The following is a 20,659-nucleotide window of genomic DNA, read 5'->3' as shown; positions in this document are numbered from 1 at the left end:
TGACTCAGGTTCAATTCCCCAGGACCCACGTTAGCCAGATGCACAAGGGGGCGCACGCGTCTGGAGTTTGTTTGCAGTGGCTGGAGGCCCTGGCACACCCATTCTCTCCCCCCGCCAACACACACACCTTTCTCTGTCAAATAAATAAATAAAAGTAACATTTTTAAAAAGCAGACATCCGGAAGTGAAAAGCCTTGTTTTCACCCCTTTGGGTAATCCATCCATTTCTGCACTTGGCTTCGCCCTCTGGTGGGTGCGCCGGTTCCCGGCGGTGTGGTACTCCCCCACCCTGGACGTCACGGATGCTCCGGTCTGGGGTTGACAATGGCCCTGGGGTGGTTTCTCGCCCGCCCAGCGGCCACCCTGCGGGCAGGTGTCAAAAGTCACAAAAACAGCCAAGCGGTGTTGGAATGTTTCTTGTAGCTGTCAGGACCGGGGCGGACAGCCGGGGGCGGGAGGGGGCGAGGCCTTGCTGGGCACCAATGGGCGCTCGCCCCACCCCCAGGCGAGCCGGGGCCCGGAGCGGGCGGGCGCGGAGCCGAGCCGAGCCGAGCCGCAGCGAGCCAGCCTCCTCCGGGGCGCTCGGGGCGGGCGGCGGAGCCATGGCGTGCGCGGGGATGCTCGCCGTGTGTCTGCTCGGGCCGCCCGCGGCCCCGGAGCCCCCGCGGACCCCCGCGCCAGCCGCCGGCCACGCGCTCTTCCAGGACGTGAGTGGGGCCCGGGTGGGCGGGCACGGGCACTCCCCCGGGGCTGGGTCCTGTCTCCCTGCGTCTCCTTGTCTGGTCCCTGCTGCGTCTCGATTTCACCCAGTCGGTCCTGTGTCTTCCTCCACGTCTGTTGGCCCTGCGTGGGTCTCCTGGGGCTCTGTCCTCCCACTGTGTCTGTCTGTCTGACACTGCTGCCTCCATCCCTTTAGCTTGATCCCAGCCACCTTTGTGTCCACTGCCCTTTCTGTGTGTCTCCTTGTCTCAACTGCCCCTGTGCTGCCCATCACCCCAAACCCAGCCCATCTCTGTCCGGTGGCCGTGAGGACGCCACCAGCCTTCACCACTGCAGTGGTCCTGCCCGTGACAGCCCTCACCGGGCTGAAGCGGTGGGGTAGCCTGAACCCGGAAGGTTGGCAGAGTACTATAGTTGATAAGGGACTCCTCCCTTGGGCAGCAGGTGGTGTGTAGCCCCCTGGGGTGACTGCGCAGCCTGGCCTGCCTTGCTCATCACCCTCGGGTTTGGCCCCAGAGGTCCGATGGGTTAAGAGGTTGTGACCCCTGCCCAGTGACTCAGCACCTTGACCGCTTTCCCAGGCCCCGAGGGGTCATGTCCCGGTCCCAGGGCACATGGGGTGCAGCCCCAGGTACCCTCCTTCCCAACTTAGCATCCCTGCTCTCCTCACCCAGTGTCTCCATTTACCCCAGCCTCACGTCTCTTGTTTAGTCCCATCCCAACCATGTTGACTGGAGGGGGTCAGCATGCAGGACTTGGAGCTATGGGGGGATGATTCTGGCCCTGGACTTTGTGCTCTTTCCTGGGAAGATTTAGGGGCCTCGGGAACCTACCTGCCTTGACTGTGTTCCTCTGTTTCATTACTATGTCTGGAAATAGAGTCTGTTGGTGGTTGACACCCTCCTGCCCCTTTACACATACATGCACTCGCGTGTATACACGCTTGCCCACAGTCCCCACACTGAGTTGGCTCCTAAGAAGCCCCAGCCCTGAGAGGGTTAAACCCCACTCTGCTCCCACATACACTCGTGGGGAAAAGCTCAGACACCTGCAAAGGAAGGGCTGGCTACTGCCTGCTACTGGGCACCTTCAACAGGCAAAGGGGGAAGAGCTCAGAGATGGTGGGGGACTGGCCCAGGCTGTGGACAGCCACTCAGCAGAGTTGGGGGTGCTGGTCTGTGATGGCTGCCCAGGCTGCCCATCTCCCCAGGCTGCCTCAGGCTGGGCCTATGCCAAGGGTTGCTGCATCATACAGAACAAGCTGACCTCCAGCTGCGGGAGGTGCAGAGAGCTGGCCGGAGCACCCCGCCAGGCTGGCTCTGCGGTAGGAGGAAGCAAGCGCTGGGACCTGCTGCGCGCTCTTCCTGTGCCCCCTCGCTGGAGAAGCGCCTGCAGGGCAGAGCCGGGTGTTTGTGCAGCAAGGCAGGGGGCCGGCCAGCCAGCTAGGGAGCCTTTGGCTTGAGGGGCCTCCTGCCTCCTAGGCCCCACTCATAGCTCCCCATCTCATGACCTTTCGTTCCCTAGGTTTTCCGCAGAGCGGACAAGAATGGTGAGTGTGACCTCCCTTAGATCCCACAGTAGGGGATAGGGTGGGGTGAGCTGAGAGCTTGGGCGTGGAAACAAGTCTTGGGGTGCCCCAGATGGGAAAATCAAACAAGACCCTTCCCAGAGAACAGAGCGTTCACTGTTCTGATGTGAACCGTTTGGCAAGACCTAGTGAGGAAAGTAGAGGCTGGACATGGTGACTTACCCTGGACAGTGATGGGCGTTCCTTGTACAAGACCTTGTGTTTTCACAACAACTAGCTAGGTGGGAATACTTACCCCACTTCACAGTAGACAAAGAGAGGGGAATCAAATTGCCTGAAATCACATAACCTTGAATTGGTGGACCTTGAACCCAGGTCTGTGCGCCATGTGGTCCTAGGTTTCTGGGATGAAGCACTTGGAAGGGCAGGATAATGGAGGGCCTGTGGAGGAGTTCACTCAGAGTTTTGGAGGACTTGAGCTGGCCATGGTGGTGCATGATTTTAATTGAGAGGCAGAGGTAGGAGGATCACCATGAGTTCAAGGCCACCCTGAGATGACATAGTGAATTCCAGGTCAGCCTGGGATAGAGTGAGACCTTACCTCAAAAAGCCACACACACAGCCAGATATGGTGGCACACGCCTTTAATCCCAGCACTTGGGAGGCAGAGGTAGGGGGATCACAGTGAGTTCGAGGCCATCCTGAAAATACAGAGTGAATTCCAAGTCAGCCTGGACTAGAGTGAGACCCTACCTCAAAAAACCAACCAACGCGCACACAGTGCTGGAGGACTTGACCTTCTATAGGACTCATCATCTGGACCCAGGGAGGACTTGAAAGGGCACAATTAAACCCAGTGTCTGGGAGTCAGCTTCTGCTCTGGGCAGTCTCAGGTCCCAGCTGGGGATGAGCCCTTAGGGGACCCAGCACCCCAGCAGGTTTGCTGACCTTGGAAGCTTCCAAGCAGCCCATTGTAGGAATTCCCAGTGCAAGGTCTGCGCTGAGGCAGCTAGTCAGCCGGGGCCTGTCCTCTCCCTGGGCCCGCAGGTCCACTTGTGCTCCGGCCTCCTTGACATGGGCAGGGGTCCCCAGTCCTTGCCCCTTCTCCTCAGGTCCCTTTAAACTGGTTCTGGCGACTCCTCCATGCTCTCACTCATATCAGGGTGTCCAGGCCCTACCCCGCTGGCTTAGAGACTTGCACAGCACTTCAGCCTGAATCCCCCCTGCCTTTGACCATCTTGTTTCTCTGCTCTCTGCCTGTTTACATGCTCCTGTGATGGGGAGCTCATGCCCTCCCCAACCAGTCTGCTGCTTTGTACAGCTGTTACGAAGACTTCATCTGCCTCCCTGTGGCTTCTCTAGGAAGAAAACAAACAACAACAACAACAAAAAACTCACGGAAGCCTTCTCCATCCTGGGGCAAGGCTAGCCAGCACCTGGGGCAGAGACTGGGCCCACCAGGCCTCCTAACCTACGTTGCTCTTTCTTCAATGGGCAAGCTCTGTGCCCCTACCCAGTGCAGTGTGCATAGAAAGCTCTATACCCTGTGGTGGGTAATATCTTTGAGGATTCCAGTCATTTTTATTCTTTTGGTTTTTCTGATGTAGGTTCTCACTCTAGCCCAGGCTGACCCGGAATTCACTATGTAGTCTCAGGGTGCCGTCAAATTCAGGGTGATCCCCCTACCTCTGCCTCCCAAGTGCGCCACCAGGCACAGCTGACTCCAGTCCTTTTGGCGCCAGCTTAGACGTGGGGTGGGGAATAGTAGGACTCTTGAGGGGACCCACTGTGCACCCTGCCCCTCCAGATGATGGAAAGCTCTCATTTGAAGAATTCCAAAATTACTTTGCTGACGAAGTTCTCAGCCCAGGAGAGCTGCAGGAGCTGTTCAATGGCATTGACGGGCATCCCACCGAGTGAGTATAAGAAAGGAGGGCAGGGCTGTGCGTGGTGCCAGGCCAGGTTGTTCCAGCCCCAGTGTGTCACGGTTCTTTCTAGAGGACAAGGGGTAGGGAAAAGTGCCAGCTTTTTCCACCCACCCGTCCACCCCAACCCCAGCCTTGTTGCTGCATTGCTTCCAGCTGGGACCCCAAAATAGCGAGGCCTGAGTCACCACCCATGCTCATTCTTTCCATTCCTGCTTCCTTCAGGAGCCGAGCACAGGGTGTCTGGGGACAGCTGGGCCCAGCCTGTGTCTGCTTGTGCCTGCTGGTGCAGGAGCGCACACCTTCCTGCACACGTGTGTGCACACTCCTTCCTGCCTTGGGTACACACACTCATCACGTGCATACACAGCGGCTCTCTCCCTTCCCATTGCCTTAGAATAAATCCCACACGATTCACGTCAGCATCCAAGGTCCCCAACACTTGGACTGACCCTTTGTCTGCGCAGTGCTTGTATTCCCCCCCTTTCCCTTTCCCTAGTCTGCACTGGGTGCTGGGGAGGGTGGAGACATTGGCCTCCATGTCCAGTCACCAGGCCCAGGTCTAAGGATCTGAAGGGTGTCTTCTTTTCCCCACAGCAATTTAGAAACGGAGAAACTGTGTGGTGAGTAGGCTTCCAGTGGCCCTCGTGTCCCGGCCCCCGGGGCAGGTGGGGGTGGTGAGGGCCATCTGAGGAATTGCAGGTCGGGGAGATGGCGGGGCGGGAAGCCTTGAGTACCTCCTCTCCCTGCAGAGTACTTCTCCAGACACCTGGGTATCTATCGGCCTGTGCTGGCTGCTCTGGAGACACTGAACCGCGCGGTGCTCACGGCCATGGACGCCACGAAGTCGGTGAGCGCAGGGTGGGGGCCTCTGGTGTGGGGGGAAGGACCCAGTCTGGCGGGATGGGACTCTCTCTTGCTGTGGTGTGGGCTCAGGCTGTGAGGCCTGGATTCAAGTTCTGACACTCCTGCTTAGTGCCTGCACTCTTTACCTTCCCCATCCCCCTGGCCTCAGTTTTCTTATCTGTAAGTCACAGATGACAATAGACAATTAAGCCTGGCATGGTGGGTCACAATTGTAGTCCCAGCACTTGGGAGGCTGAGGCATGAGCAGTTGCCACAAGTTTAAGGTTACTTGGACTACATACATAAGGAGACCTTGTCTCAAAAAAAAAAAAAATCTCAGCTGGTCATGGTGGCACACACCTTTAATCCCAGCACTTGGGAGTAAGAGGTTTGGAGAGACGGCTCAGTGGTTAAGGCACTTGCCTGCAAGGCCTAAGGACCCAGGTTCGATTCCCCAGGACCCACATAAGCCAGATGCACAAGGGCACATGTATCTGGAGTTCACTTGCAATAGCTGAAGGCCCTGGAGCACCCATTCTCTGTGTGCCTCTTTCTCTCAAATAATAAATATTTAAAAAGAAAAAGAAACAGAAGGAAGCAGGGAGGGGAACAGTTAAAGGAGAGTACAATCAGGGACCCCTGTCTTTTTGGTTGACTCCCAGCACCTGGAGCAATGCTGGCATGAAGTGGGTTTTGTTGTTGGCCAGATGTAATTGCTGGAGGCTATTAAGCTAGGACTAAGCAGACATGGGCTGGGTCATGGGATAGACATGGACTTGGTTCCAGCATGGGTGAGAAGGCAGGTATGTGTGCGTGTGAACACTTGTGTAGATAGTATTGATACCCAGGGCTTCAGAACCTTATGTGACTTCAGAACAAAGAAGCCACACCTCCTTTTCTGGCATAGTCCTGGGGTGAAAGCAGAGAGTTTCGAGGCAAACACTCTAGTCCTGAGCTACATCCCTGCCCTTTTAAGAAATGTCTACCAGAGCTGGGCGTGGTGGCTCACGCCTTTAATCCCAGCACTCAGGAGGCAGAGGTAGGAGGATCGCTGTGAGTTCAAGGCCACCCTGAGAATACAGAGTGAATTCTGGGCCAGCCTGGGCTGGAGTGAGACCCTACCTCAAAAAACCAAAAATAACAAAAAAAGTCTACCACAGCCAGGTGTGATGGTGCACACCTTTAATCTTAGCACTCAGGAGGCAGAGGTTGGAGGATTGCCATCAAGGCCACCCTGAGAGACTACATGGTGAATTCCAGGTCAGCCTGAGCTAGAGTGAGACTCTACCTTACAAAACAAAAAAGAAAAAACAAAAGAAAAAGAGAAATGTCTGCTCGGCATGATGGCCAACAGAGGTATTTCTAGCCCTCAGGGAGGTAGAAGCAGGGGGAACTTCCATAGCCTCCATATTAAACCCAACCTGGGCCACATGCTGAGGAGACCCTGTCAGAGATGAGAAGAAAAATGGTGTCCTTATGGGGTGGAGGGAGTGCTGAGCAAGCCTGGGGTTGGACCTGACCCCACTTGGTTCTTGTGGCTCTGGGAATGGAACCCAAGGCCTTACACCTGTAAGGTATGTGCTCTACCACTGAGTCACACCCCGACCTCTGAACCCCACATTTTCTAGAAAAGGAAACTTGTGACTGACTCTCAGAGTCACTGATCCCTTGCGCACACAGCTAGGGAGAGGGCGTCTCCTGGTTGCTTTCACAAGAGATTTAGTAGTTTGAACTGATATTCTCTGAATTGACAGTGGACTGGGGGAATCAAACTGAATGATCATAACGGTCCAGTGGTCCCAGCCCCCTCCTGGCCCAGAAAGGGGCTGGGGTAGGCCCATCCCCACATGATGACTCCGCCAGCTGCAAACGCTCGAGAATCTCTTTATCTGGCTCTCCATGCTCTGACAGAGTCGCAGCCTCTGTCCCTGCTCCCCCGGTGGCACGGTGGTCCACTCTAGTCCAGTCCGTCTCAGTTGAACACTTCCCGTACCAAACTGGGGCCATACTCGCGGTACATGGCTTGGGTCATCCAGCAGCATTGGTAGGGTTGCAAGGAGGCCACCATGGAGCCTCCAGTCCACACAGCCGTGCCCCGGCCTGGCTGGGCCACCACGCGGGGCTGCAGGGCCGAGGAACCCTGTCGCCGGCACTGCGCCTCCAGCTCGGCATGCATGCGCTCCGCAAAGCCGGGGAACAGCGTGGAGCCCCCGGCCAGCACCACCGTGTCTGCCAGCCGCGTGCGCAGGGTCGCGGGCATCTTCTGCAGGGCCTGGAAGGCTAACGTGGGCAGTCCCGGCTCGGCGTGACCTAGCAAACCTGGCTGGAAGATGGGTTCCGGGCACCGGAAGCGCTCGCAGCCGAGATGCACCCAGCAGCCTGTGCCCACGCAGAAACAAGCCGGCTGGTGGCGGGCCGGGTCGCGCAGGTCGCCCTCGAAGTCCTGCGACACGTAGCAGTAGCGCTTCTTGAGCTGCGTGACGGTCTTGCGCGACAGGTTCTGCGCCTGGAGGTCAGGGCACGCTGCCACCAGCAGGTCTCGCAGGTAGCGTGACAGGGTGCTGCCCGCCACGTTCAGCCGGAAGGTGGCCTGGCGCCACGAGTGCCCCGCGTAGATGGGCGTGGCGTGGCACACGCCCGCGCCCGCCTCCACCACCAGCCCGCTGAGCGCGCCCGTGGAGCTGAGCGCCAGCTGCGCGCTGCTGGCCATGTGGCACGCGGGCACCTGCAGCGCCTCGAACAGCAGCTCGGCTACCTTCTCTCGGCCCGAGGGCGGCGCCAAGGGCGAGTCGCTCACCAGCACCGGCCACTCTTCCGGGCGCACCTTCAGGCCACCGACCAGCAGGCGTTCCCACAGCCCCTCCAACGCCTCCCAGTCCACCACCACGCCGTGCTTGATGGGATGCGCCCGTGCCAAGCCGCCCGCCAGTCCGCAGTCCACCATGCCGGGCAACGCCGGCCCCTCCCAGCTGGGCAGCAGGCTCGAGCTCTTGAGCACGATCCGCGGCTCCGTCTCGCCCGCGAAGCCCGCCTTGGTGAAGCCCGAGCCCTGGTCCACCACCACCGCGATGTGGGCCACCGAGGATGGCCAACGGGCCCGGTGGTGGCGGCTCTTCCATCTGGATGACGACGCCACCTTCCGGGGCTCGGCCCGGCCCTTAGGCCGAGGGTTCTGAACCCCAAGCCCCGTGGGCCTCCCGGGTTTATTAAGATTCGCCTCGGCCCGGGGAGCCCCGCCGCTTGGAGCAAGGGCGGAGGGCTTCTTTTCTGCTCCTGGCTGTGCCCCGAGGACCCACTCCTGGCCCGCGGTCCAGCTTTGCTTTCGCTGGGGGCCGATTTTCTTCTCTTCTCCCTTCCGCTCCAGGCTCCACCTTAGCCCCGGCCCCGCCGTTCTCCCAGGGGTCTCTGGTCTGCGCTTGACCGTCTCTGTCCTCTTAGCGCTTTCGGAGTTGGACGATCAGGGTTAGACTAAAAGCTTTTAGATACCGAGAAACTGCCGGGAGGAGCAAGAGGTGTTGGCACTGAAAGGGTCTTGAGGCAAGGTCATCTGGACTTCTATCCTTCATATTTCTCTCCTTGGGGACCCAGGAGTCTGGCCTTCTAAGCACGGTCACCTCACCTGGGTTTGTGGCTGGAGAAGTTCCTGGTTGCGGAGGTGGGGGGAAGAGGATGGTCAGGGAAGGAAGCAAAGAACTTGGATTGGACGCTCATTGTGACCTCAGACCCGCGGCCCCCTCCCCCACACGATCTGATCTCCCTGTTCTTTTCTACATAGGGCTGAAGGTAGCGATTTGGGAATCGGCCCTCAGGCCTCTCTACCTAGCAGAGAGAGCCGGTTCTTCCCCCCAACACTTTGGATTATCTGATGTACTCCGACCCCATGTGCAGCCCTCCACACTTCGGTTCTTAGAGAAAACCGCTGGAAGTGGCGATGCGCACCTTCAATCCCAGTACTCCAGAGGCTGAGGTAGGAGTATTGCTGTGAGTTCCAGGTCAGCCTGAGCTAGAATGAGATCCTGCCTTGACAACAATAATAAAGAGAACTTTTGTTTTGTTTTGTTTTTCGAGATAGGGTCACACTGTAGCCCAGGCTGACCTGGAATTTACTCTGTAGTCCCAGGCTGGCCTTGAACTCACAGTGATCCTCCCACCTCTGCCTTCCAAGTGCTGGGAGTGAAGGTGTGCGGCAGCCACCACACCTGGCTGAAATAAGGATTTTTGTTTCAAGGGTCTTGCATGCCTTACAGACCCCAAGGACAAGGGTGAAATCTGGTTTCGGGAACATGGTCTGGACTGCAGGGTTGTGGGGACCTGGATGGGCATGGTTTCTGCCAAGACTTGAATGAGTCCTGGAGTGGAGTTTACAGATGGCTTGAGATTATTGTAACCATGAGTGTGGGGGAGAGTCAGCTTTCACAGTAAGCAGGGGCTGTGCTCTGTATGGGTCATGTGTTTTCCAGAGTGATGCAGGCTTTGTGGAGGGCATGCCTACTGTGTCCACAGTGACAAAAGCATTGTCACTGGGCTTGTGGTTGTAGTGAGCAGAGCTCTTTATCTTGCTATGTCTGCCCCCAAGGGAGGCATTCTGACTCACCTCTGTGGCAAGAAGGATGCATGGTTTTGTTTTATTTATCTATTTTGTTGTTGTTGGCTGTTTGTTTTTTTTCAAGGTGGGGTCTCCCTCTAGCTTAGGCTGACCTGGAACTAACTCTGTAGTCTCAGGCTGGCTTCAAACTCACAGTGATCCTCCTACCTCTGCCTCCCAAGTGCTGAGATCAAAGGTGTGTACCAAAACATTCGGCTTTTAAAAACTATTTATTTAAAGATTTTATTTTCACTTTTATTTACTTATTAGAGAGGGAGAGAAAAAGAGAGAGAGAAAAAATGGGCATGCCAGGGCTCTAGCCACTGCAATCAAACTCCAGATGCATGTGCCACCATGTGCATCTGGCTTACGTGGGACCTGGAGAATCAAACCTGAGTCTTTAGGCTTCACAGGCATGTGCCTTAACCACTAAGTCATCTCTCCAGCCCAAAATTTATTTTTTTATGAAAAAGAATTGGCCAGCCTGGGCCTCTAGCCACTGAAATCAAACTCCAGATGCGTGTGCCACCTTGTGCACATGCGTCTCCTTGTGTGGCTGGCTTATGTGGATTCTGGGGCTTTGAGCCTAGGTCTTTAGGCGACTGTGTAGTGTCAGGGTGGCCTCAAACTCATGGTGATCCTCCTACTTCTGCCTCCTGAGCCGCCATAGCTGGCTAAGGCTGTACTTTAGCAGGACTGAAACGGGTAGGCTTTAGGGTCTGGAAATGTATGTGGGATCCCAGGAGCAGAAACAGATTCAGCCCAGAGAGCACCGATTGCCTTGGGAGTGATGTAGGGAGGGAGTGAGCTTCGCATTGGAAATCACAAATGCCGATTTGACCAGAGCAGGGGCAAAGGGATTTGCAGGACCTGTACATTCCAATTACAGGCTTGGGTTTAGGGAGGGGATAGTGGAGAACCATTGAGAACTATGAACTGGAGTGTGAACTGTCCACGGGTAGATGATTTGGCTAAGTGCGGGAAAATAGATGGGACTAAGTAGTTAAAAATGCTTTGATGTTGCGGTCCTGAAATCAAGGGCTGCTGATTGCTTGGGAATTACCGAGCACAGTCGGTTAGGAGGAGGGGCCCGAGATCCCCAGCTGTTCCTCATGAATGCTACCAATGAGGCTTAGGCACACCACAGCTGACCATGGTGGGGCTGGCTCCAGCCTATTCCCTTCAGCTTACAGATCTGGCATGCTCTGACTTCTGTGCCACAAAAAGAAGGCAGACTGCCCAGGCTGCAGACCACGTTGGTGGCTCCCAACCTGGTCCACAGCCCCAACATTTGGGGACAGAGCTAGCAGACACCAGGGTTGCTATGAGCTCTTTATTGAGCCAAGTCCTGGGGGCTGAGATCCCCCTCACCCCCCCTCCAATGCCGGGTACTCAGGGCCCCGGGCGAGGGCTGCAGTGCCGTTTGCGGAATTGCCCTTCGCGGGGGTTGCCCTCGCGGCCAGCCTGGCCCTGGGTCAGCAAGTGCCAGTTGTGCCCGGCCTTGGCCCCGGCTCCTCCCGGGAGCGCGCAGGCCGCGCGGCGCCCTTCCTCTTGCAGCCGGGCGTCCAGCTGCAGCAGCAGCACCAGGATCCGCTTCATCTCCCGGGCCCGTGCGCCCTCGCGCCGGTCCACACCGTCTCCCGCCCCTCGTAGCATGGGCGCCGCCACCGGGGAGCCTGCCAGAGCGCCGGGCGCGTCCTCATCTGGCCAGCCGGGCCGCGCGCAGGGGCCCGCCGCCGCCGCCGCCTCGGCCAGCTGCTGCCGCTTGTCCAGAGAAAAAACCAGCACGATCTTGGTCTGGGGGTGGGGAGGATCGTGAGGCGACTCTCGTCCCGAGGACCCTTCACCATGCTCCCGAGGACGCGCACGCGGGTGCCGGAGCCCCGATGCTCCCGTAGGAAAGCACAGTCCCTGCGATGGGAACGCCTGTCTACACTCCCAGCCTTGCTGCACTGGGTTCACACCCACCCGAGCCAGGTCAGGGGCCGGCGTGCACTGGAAGAGGGGGGCGTGGCCTCTTGTGAGGGTGTGCGCAAGAGAAAGGGGTATCCTGTGTGTCCATAGCGCCAGTGGCTTCCTTCTCTATTCCTGACCCCCATTTATCTGAGGTTGGGAGAACCCCTCTCCTGCACTGGCTTCTGGGTCCTCTAGGACCCGCACCCCTCTGGGCTCAGGGAGTCTCACCTTCCTTGGAAGGATCAGCTAACCCCTCTCCTGCCACAACAGGCCTAAACTTCCTTTCCTGGCCGGGGTGCCCCGGCCCCAGCCTGTCCCCCCCACCTGCCCCCACTCACACTTGGCTTCTTCCTCTTAAGGTGGCTGAAAAATTGCTTGTGACAGGTCTTATCCATATCAGGTGGCCTGTCCTTGCGTTCCTGACTGGGCGCTTTGGTCCTGTTGTGGGAACTGCAGTTTCCCATGGTCAAGCTTATGACCACTGGAGGCCACTGCCCATGCTGCTGCCACACTGCCCTCTAGCCAGGGGCCCTGGCTCAGCCCCGCCCTTAACCAGAAGGAGCATTGTGAGCTCATGAGTGACCTCACCAGTCCAGGCTCCGTGTTCTTCCCCAAGAAGCCCCATGGAAATCTGGGCTCTGTTCACTGTCTGGCCTCCCTGGCCTGTTTCCCAGCTGTGAAACTTGGCTAATGACCACAATGAGGCAATGTTTGTGAGGAGCTTAGTGATGAGTTCAGAGCGACTTCTGTGGCTTGGGTTTGAGTTGTGCACCCCCCCCCAAACTCACTGTGTAACTTCAACTTTTCTAGGCCTTAGTCTTCTTGATTGCAAAATGGGGTCAGCTACGGGTTCCTACACATTGTCATGGGCATTAAATGGAGTTTTTGAACAAACCTAGAATAAAATAGGTGCTTTCCCCCTCCTCTGCCCCTCCAGAGGTAGGGTCTCACTCTAGCCCAAACTGACCTGGAAATCACTGTGTAATCTCAGGCTGGCCTTGAACTCACAGTGATCGTACCTCAGCTTCCTGAGTGCTGGAATTAAAGGTGTGTACCACCACACCTGGCAGGATAGGTGCTTTTGCCAACTAGGTTCTTTGGTTGCAGACAATATTGATCAATCAGTTAAAATTTTATTTATTTTTTTTTAATTTTTTTTAATTAATTAATTAATTTATTTATTTGAGAGTGACAGACACAGAGAGAAAGACAGATAGAGGGAGAGAGAGAATGGGCGCGCCAGGGCTTCCAGCCTCTGCAAACGAACTCCAGACGCGTGCGCCCCCTTGTGCATCTGGCTAACGTGGGACCTGGGGAACCGAGCCTCAAACCGGGGTCCTTAGGCTTCACAGGCAAGCGCTTAACCGCTAAGCCATCTCTCCAGCCCTAAAATTTTATTTTTTATTGGAGAGAGAGAGAATGGGCGCACCAGGGCCTCCACCCCCTGCCAAAGAACTCCACACACGTGCCGCTTGGCTTCTGTGAGTCCTGGGAAATTGAACCTGGGTCCTTTGGCTTTGCAGGCAAACAGGCACCTTAACTGCTAAGCCATCTCTCTAGCCCATGATCAATTATTTTATACTCCCCAAGGGAAGTTTATTATAAAGATGACAAGGCCGGCCGTGGTGGTGCATGCCTTTAATCCCAGCACTGGGGAGGCAGAGGTAGGAGGATCGCCATGTACTTAGTAAATTGCAGGTCAGCCTGAACCAGAGAGAGAGACCCTACCTCGGAAAAAAAAATAAAAATTGATGGTAAAGGCAGGAAGGATAGCTTAGCAGTTAAGACGCTTGCCTGCAAAGCCAAAGGACCCATATTCAACTCTCTCAAGTCCCATGTAACCCAGAGGCACAAACAAAGACATGTGTAAGGTCACACATGCACACAAGGGGGCGCATGCGTATGGAGTTCAATTCGTCTCTCTTGCTGTCTTTGCATAAAAGAAAAACAGGCTAGTCTGTGGGGCTTGCCTCAGAGAAGAAAGAGGGGGAGGAGGAAAGGAAAATAAACTGCTAACTTGTTTGAGAATGGCAGGACCCAGCCTCTGCTCTGGCCCTTGTTATCTCAAAGCTTAGCCCAGGAGCGCTCACTGTGTGGCTCAGCTGAGGCAGGTTATGGCAAGAGATGAGGCCCTTGAAGGATGGGGCTTCGGAGCCCCGGGGGAGCAGGGCCAGCACCTGGACTGTGGCTTTCTGAAGACTCTTGGGTTATGGTGAGGGGTGGGGGTAAGGAGCTCTCAGGACATCTGTGACTTTGGTGTGTTAACTGCGCAGATTCCTAATTAGTATGTTTTTTGTTGTTGTTGTTTTTCGAGGTAGGGTCTCACTCTAGGCCAGGCTGACCTGGAATTCATGATGGAGTCTCAGGGTGGCCTCGAACTCACAGAGATCCTCCCGAGTGCTGGGATTAAAGGCGTGCCCCACGACGATCTGTGCAACACAAGTTCTTAATCCAGAATTGACATCACAAGTGTCAAACATACTAAACCGGGCGTGGTGGCGCACGCCTTTAATCCCAACACTCGGGAGGCAGAGGTAGGGGGATCTCTGTGAGTTCGAGGCTACCCTGAGACTCCATCATGAATTCCAGGTCAGCCTGGCCTAGAGTGAGACCCTACCTCGAAAAACAACAACAACAAAAAACTTGTGTTGCAGGCACTGGACTAAGTCATATGTAGGCATTAAGTTAAATGAGGGCAAACTCTGAATGGCTCAATGTGATAATGTGATGGATATTATCATTCCTCTTTTTTTTTTCTTTTTTTTTTTTGAGGTAGGGTCTCACTGTAGCCCAGGCTGACCTGGAATTCACTATGTAGTCCCAGGGTGGCCTTGAACTCACAGAGATCCTCCTACCTGTACCTCCCGAGTGCTGGGATTAAAGGCGTGTGCCACCACGCTCAGCCTGTCATTGAGAAAACTGAGGCTTGAGGTGAACACAGTTGAGGAGTCTGGGTATCCCAAGGTGGTCTGTACAGGGCCTGACGCATGATCAGCTTCCCTGCCCCTCTGTCCATTTTGGGAGGAGCCTGGGATCACTGCTGACAGGGTCATGTGTGTTTGCATGTGTACGCACGTTGTTTTGTACCTAGCTCCTAGGAAAAAGCACACAGTAATGTTTTCTGTATGGATATATGAAGCAATGACCGCACAAATGAACATGTAACTTGTGAGTTTGGGGCCAGCTGGTTGGTATGGGCCACATCCCACATCGCTTTGTATCATGTGTCAAATATGGCCCTGTGACCACTTTCCCTCCACCCTACCCCTGCCTGGCTGAGTCTGGGGCCCCTCTGACCATGGCAAAGTTGAAAATGGAAGCACCAACAGACAGCAGGAACAAGGTCCAGAAATGTCAGCATGTCAGCAGGCAGGTGCCCCCCTGAGTGCTCCCCACATTCCCTAGGAAGAATGGCCTCTCTCAGACCCAAGGGCACCTAGAAGCCGGGTATGGGGATACTCCCCTGTAATCCCAGCGCTGGGAGGCTCAGGAAGGAGACTCATTGGTGGGAGTTAGCCTGAGCTACCCAGTGAGATCCTATCTCAAAACACAAAGGAAAAACAAAAAGCACACAAAAGGGGCTGGAGAGATGGCTTAGGGGTTAAGATACTTGCCTACAAAGCCAAAGGACCCAGGCTTGATTCCCCAGGACCTACGTAAGCCAGATGCACAAGATGGCAGACTCATCTGGAGTTCCTTTGCAGTGGCTGGAGGCCCTGGTGCGCCCATTCTCTCTCTCCCCGCCCCCTTTCTGTATCAAATAAATAAAAAAAGGTGAGGGAAGGAAGTCAGGCCCTTGATGCCCACTGAAACTCAGTGCCCTCCTGTATGCCCTGCTCTTATTTCATTTACTTAAGTATGGGGGGGGGCAGATAGAGAATGGGCACATCAGGGCCTCTGGACACTGCAAATGAACTCCAGACACATGTGCCACCTTGTGCATCTCACTTACACAGGTCCTGGGGAATTGAACTGAGGTCCTTTGGCTTTGTAGGCATGTGCTTTAACCGCTGAGCCCTGCTCTTTTCACATCCACTGTTGCTCTGATAGGCAAGAAGAGGTAGTCCATGAGGCGGGCAGCTCCCCACTCAGAAATGCATGCTCGAAGCTGGGAGATGCCCACCGTACCCCCTCTGCCTACAGGAGTATGAGCAGGCCTCCAAGGTGGACCAGTTTGTCACACGCTTCCTGCTGCGGGAGACAGTGAACCAGTTACAAGCCCTGCAGAGCTCCTTGGAGGGAGCATCAGATACTCTGGAGACCCAGGCCCGTGGCTTGCGGTACGTGAGGGTGCAATCCAGTGTGTGAGTTCCTATTGTCTGTACATCTCAAACCCCCTCAGTGTCACCACAGCGCATTCTGGAGGCACTTATCTTGGGGACCTTTCATTTTTTGTTTTCAAAGTAGGGTCTTGCTCTAGCCCAGGCTGACCTGGCATTCACTATGTAGTCCCAAGCTGGCCTAGAACTCACAGTGATCCTCCTACCTCTGCCTCCCGAGTGCTGGGATTAAAGGCGTGTGCCACCATGTTTGGCCTAGACCACACCTTGGGCCAGAGAGGGGGGTCGCATAACCTGGTGAAAAGAGGTGGTTTCTTTTAAGTTTATTTTTTATTAATTTATTTGAGAATACAGAGAGAGAAAGAGGCAGTAGCGAATGGGTGCACCAGGGCCTTCGGCCACTCGAACAAAGTCCAGATGCATGCGCCACCTTGTGCATCTGGCTAACATGGGTCCTGGGGAATTGAGGAGCCTTGAACCGGGGTCCTTAGGCTTCACAGGCAAGTGCTTAACCGCTAAAGCCATCTTTCCAGCCCGAAGAGGTGGTTTGTCTTTGGGGTTGGTCCTCAAAGTTCTAGGAGGCCTGTCTTGTCTCTGTCCTGCAGCCCCAGTCCTTAAAGACCCCGTGGGCTTGGGCACAGTAGGCTGACCGTTCACTTCCTAGGTGGGATGAAGAGGACACGGAAGTGCAGAGCAGACCCCGTGGCAGCCGGCGCGCAGTACGCAGGGCTCTGAGGAGTGTCAGTTGGTCACCCACCTGGTCTGGATCCTCTGACATAGGTGTGCCTGTGATAGGGTGGGGGCTGGCTGCATGGGGCCCAAGGACAGGTGTGGAATCCCTTGTTCTCCAAGGGACTGCTCTGCCCAGTCCTCCCTGAGAGACCTGGTCTCAGGGGCCCATGGCTGATGCCTTCCAGGCCCCTCACCAGGGCAGAGCTCAGAAGCTGAGTTGCAGTGGCGGCTACAGGTCAACCGTCTTCAGGAGCTCATAGATCAGCTCGAGTGCAAGGTGAGTGGCCGCTGGCCAGTACCCCTGGAGAAGGACCTGCCCACCCCTGTGCACGCTGCACACTCTATCTTCCTCACAGGCCCCTCGGCTGGAACCTCTGCGTGAAGACGACCTTGCCAAGGGCCCCGATGCGGTGAGCCCAGGGAGGGCCAGGTCACCGGGTGTCAGGGTTGAGGGACACTCCTGGAGTGAGGGACTTAAGGGGCAAGTTGCCTACCCAACTCTTCCCCAGGCCTGGCAGGTAGGTGCTGGGTCCTGGTGCTTGCTCTGTGACCCTGCAGAAGTCACTGTCCTCATCTGGATTTCAGAAAGCCAGGTCGGAGGGGCAGTAGGAGGTGGCAGCTTCATGCAGTAGAGGGAGGCAATGCTGGATTAAGGCAGTGACATTGGAGGGTGGATTTGGACACTCTGGAGGACTTGGTGGCAAGGACCTGACCTCCACAGAGGTGCAGATATGCCCAAGATAGGCGGGGTGGAGTCCCCCTCCACCTCTCCATGAACCTGGCCCACCCCAATGACTGGTTCCTGTCTTGCCAGCACATCCTTGTGGCTCAGAGACAGGTGCAGGTGGCAGAGGATGCCCTGCAGGACTTCCACCGTGCCCTGTGCTGCTATGTGGACTTCACAGGGGCCCAGAGCCATTGTCTGCAGTGAGTTCCCAGCCAACTGGTGGGGATGGCCAAGGTGGAGAGGGTGTAGGCAGGGAGGGGTGCCAGGCTGGATGTCCTGTATGGGGATCCCATGAGACCCTGTGGCAGGTGGGCAGTGATGGTTGTAACCCTTCCCTGGCCATCTCTTTGGCCCCACAGTGTATCTGCCCAGAGGATGCTGGACAATGGTTCCTTCACCCTGTATGAATTCTGGCGGGACGAAGCCTCCTGGAGAAGGTACAAGTAGTGGTTCAACAGTTAGCTGACACTGAGTGTGGCTTCTGAGTGGGGAGGGGGTCAGGCTGGGTTCAAGTCCGGCTCTCCTCCTCCCTGGCCGTGTGGCTTCACATAACTAACTCACGTGGGCCCCGGTAACCTCCTTTCCAAAATGAAGGTGATAATAGTCCAACTTGGTGTGGATTATATGAGATAGCAAAGAACTAAATGAAAGCCAGGAATTGTGGTACAAGCCTATCCTTCCAGCACTTGGGAAGCAGACGCAGGAAGACAAAAAGTTCAAGGCCAGCCTGTGCTATGTAGCGAGACAGTAAGACCAAAGGAACTGAATCCAATGCCAGGTACACGCACACTAGGCCCTCCGTGAGCATACGTTGTCAGGGTGTGCTGTGCCATGTGCCTCCATTTAAACCTCACATTGAACTCGTTGTATTTTTTGGTTTTTCTCACTCTAGCTCAGGCTGACCTGGAATTCACTATGTATCTCAGGGTGGCCTCTAACTTGCGTCGATCCTCTTACCTCTGCTTCCCGAGGGCTGGGATTAAAGGCGTGCACCACCACGCCAGCTTCTGTCCTCATTTTGCTGAGGGGAAAAGAAAATTGAGGCTGGAGCCAGTACAGGAAGGCCTGGTGTCTGAGTCCAAGCAGTAGGGTTGGGCTTGGGTGGCCCCAGAGCAGGCGGCCCTAATCTCAGAGCACATGACTGCTGCCTCGTCCTCTCCCTGGCCCTGCAGACACCAACAGTCACCGTGCAGCAAGGCCTTCCAGCGCATCCTCATCGATCACCTGCGGGCCCCAGACACCCTCACCACTGTGTTCTTCCCAGGTGAGCTGCAGGGCCCTCACCCCAGCCTCCCCCAGACCCGGAACCTGGGAGTGCGCAGGGGCCCCAAAGGCTCCTAATCTCCGACCTCTGACCTACAGCTTCCTGGTGGATTGTGAATAATAACTGAGCCTGGTCTGCTTAAGCCAAGGACGCTGTGGCCCTGACTATTCTTCTAGAGCCTTCTGCACCGGTCATCTCTGCACCAAGACGAAGGACCCTGGCCTGCTGATCTCAGACCAGGAGCTTGGCTGACTGACTATGGAGTCCAGGGATCAGGGACTGGGCCACTTGCTTTTTATTTATGTATTGATTTTCTGGTGGGTTTTATTATCTGTAGCTGCTAAAGCACCTGGGTTTCCACCTGGCTCAGGAAGCCCAAATTCTTGTCTTTTCTTCCCCTGCCTTGCTGTGGGACCCAGGCAGGCCCCTTCCCTCTCTGGCTGCCTCGGGGCTGGGCATGCTGCTTTCATTCTGTTATCTTGGGGCCAGGTTTCTGCTCTTTCCTGACCAGTGGCAGAACCAGGGCTGATGCTCAGGGAACCCACCCCCTAACTCCTGGAACCTTGGTCTCCTCAGCCTGGGCTCAGATCAGTCTGAGGGTGGGGTAAAGCCCTGGGTGCCCCTATCACCCTCCTGGGCCAGCTCTAGAATTTCTCCCTCCCGGTGGCTGCACCAGAGATCTCTGGAGGATCCTGGGTTGGTTTGCATGTCAGTTGCATTTCACTTGCATGTCATCTCCCTAACCATTCTCAGGGCACTGTGGGAAGCCCCAAGATGACCGTGCAAAGTAGCAATAACTTGGGCTTAGAGTGGCCTCCTGGCCCCAGAGACCTCTGGACCCTAGCCTGGGACCCCCGTACAGAGGCAATAAAAGGTGGTGGTCACCTCTGGCATGGCCTTTTCTCTCTTGGCAAAGGCAGGCTGTGGAGCCCAGACTGACCAGACAGAAGACTCAGGGCAGGAAGCCTGCCTTTAGAATCAGTTGCAGAAGAGCCGGGCGTAGTGGTGCACAACTTTAATCCCAGCACTCGGGAGGCAGAGGTTGGAGGATCACCGAGAGTTTGAGGCCACCCTGAGACTACATAGTGAATTCCAGGTCAGCCTGGGCTAGAGTGAGACCCTACCTTGAAAAGCGAAACAAAACAAAAAAATCCGTAGCAGAAGCAGCCACACCTGCAGAAAGAGAAAATGTGTTCCCCAGGGCCTCTAGGCATTGCAAATGAATTTCAGATACATGCACCACTTTATGCATCTGGCTTTACATGGGTACTGGGGAATCTAACCCTGGGTCATTAGGCTCTGCAAGCAAGCAGCACCATTTTTAAGTGTCACTATTGGTCACCTCTCAGTCTTTCCTAAGTCGGACACACCACCATGGCAGGACCATCATTATTGGGTTTCCTTTCTTTCTTTCTTTTTTTTTTTTTTTTTGGCTGACCTGGAATTTACTATACAGTGTCATTCTGTTCTCAAATGCACAGCTATACTACCTCTGCTTTCTGAGTGCTGTGATTAAAGGCCTGCACCACCAAGTCTGGTACTGTTTTTTTTTTTTTTTTTTAATTTTATTTATTTGAGGGGAGGGAGGAGAATGGACATGCCAGGGCATCCAGCCACTGCAGACAAACTCCAGACACAAGCACCACCTTGTGCATCTGGTTTACGTGGGTCCTGGGGAATTGAACCTGGGTCCTTTTTGGCTTTGCAGGCAAGCACCTGAATCAGGGTTTCTTGTTAGCCACTGTGAAGGCCAGGCTAGGTAGCCCGTGAGCTTTGGGATTCTCCTGACTCGTCTCCCATTGTTGCAGGGTGTTGGGATTATAGAGGTGCACGGTACTTGCACTGTCTAGCTTTACGTAGGTTTGAGGATCTGAACTTTTGTGAGACTTCAACAAATGTCTTTTAATCACTGTGCCATTTCTCCTGCCCTCTAAAGTAGGTTTTAAGCCAAGGGTAATGGCTGGCAGCTGAGTGACATTTCACCAGTGTTCCTGCATACCCAGTTGTGCCAGGTTCTTGCTGGGTGGTGGGAAGAGCAGGGTGGCCAGAAAGACAACTCACCAGACACCAGCTTGAAGTTGGGGTGCAGCTCTGGG

The 20,659-nt window shown here is 55.5% G+C and overlaps 3 protein-coding genes across 6 annotated transcripts; 1 reads left to right on the top strand and 2 right to left on the bottom strand.

The window, feature by feature from the left end:
- The first annotated feature begins 602 nt into the window (after positions 1-602).
- Necab3 (N-terminal EF-hand calcium binding protein 3) lies at positions 603-19,988 on the top strand. Of its 4 annotated transcripts, none has more exons than XM_004668014.2 (13): positions 603-707; positions 2,245-2,269; positions 4,056-4,164; positions 4,771-4,796; positions 4,926-5,023; positions 15,704-15,840; positions 16,505-16,620; positions 16,770-16,849; positions 16,929-16,982; positions 17,387-17,499; positions 17,659-17,736; positions 18,472-18,563; positions 18,662-19,988. In XM_004668014.2, the coding sequence occupies exons 1-13, from the start codon at positions 603-605 to the stop codon at positions 18,688-18,690; spliced, it is 1,062 nt and encodes a 353-aa protein (XP_004668071.2). In that variant the 3' UTR covers positions 18,691-19,988. The 4 variants fall into 4 exon arrangements, with proteins under 4 accessions (XP_004668071.2, XP_045012595.1, XP_045012597.1 ...); XM_045156660.1 differs by having other exon boundaries at positions 16,929-17,090; XM_045156662.1 differs by having other exon boundaries at positions 16,758-16,849.
- On the bottom strand, positions 6,992-8,730 carry Actl10 (actin like 10). Its single transcript, XM_012951052.2, has 2 exons — positions 8,639-8,730; positions 6,992-8,459 (listed from the first exon to the last, which is right to left on the bottom strand). The coding sequence occupies exons 1-2, from the start codon at positions 8,728-8,730 to the stop codon at positions 6,992-6,994; spliced, it is 1,560 nt and encodes a 519-aa protein (XP_012806506.2).
- Positions 10,924-12,025, bottom strand: C8H20orf144 (chromosome 8 C20orf144 homolog). The gene is made up of 2 exons (XM_045155713.1): positions 11,899-12,025; positions 10,924-11,401 (listed from the first exon to the last, which is right to left on the bottom strand). The coding sequence occupies exons 1-2, from the start codon at positions 12,022-12,024 to the stop codon at positions 10,997-10,999; spliced, it is 531 nt and encodes a 176-aa protein (XP_045011648.1). The 5' UTR covers position 12,025; the 3' UTR covers positions 10,924-10,996.
- Positions 19,989-20,659: the final 671 nt, after the last annotated feature.

Source organism: Jaculus jaculus, chromosome 8, assembly GCF_020740685.1.
Source record: "Jaculus jaculus isolate mJacJac1 chromosome 8, mJacJac1.mat.Y.cur, whole genome shotgun sequence".
Taxonomy (NCBI): Eukaryota; Metazoa; Chordata; class Mammalia; order Rodentia; family Dipodidae; genus Jaculus; species Jaculus jaculus.
This window is presented reverse-complemented; position numbering and strand designations above follow the sequence as displayed.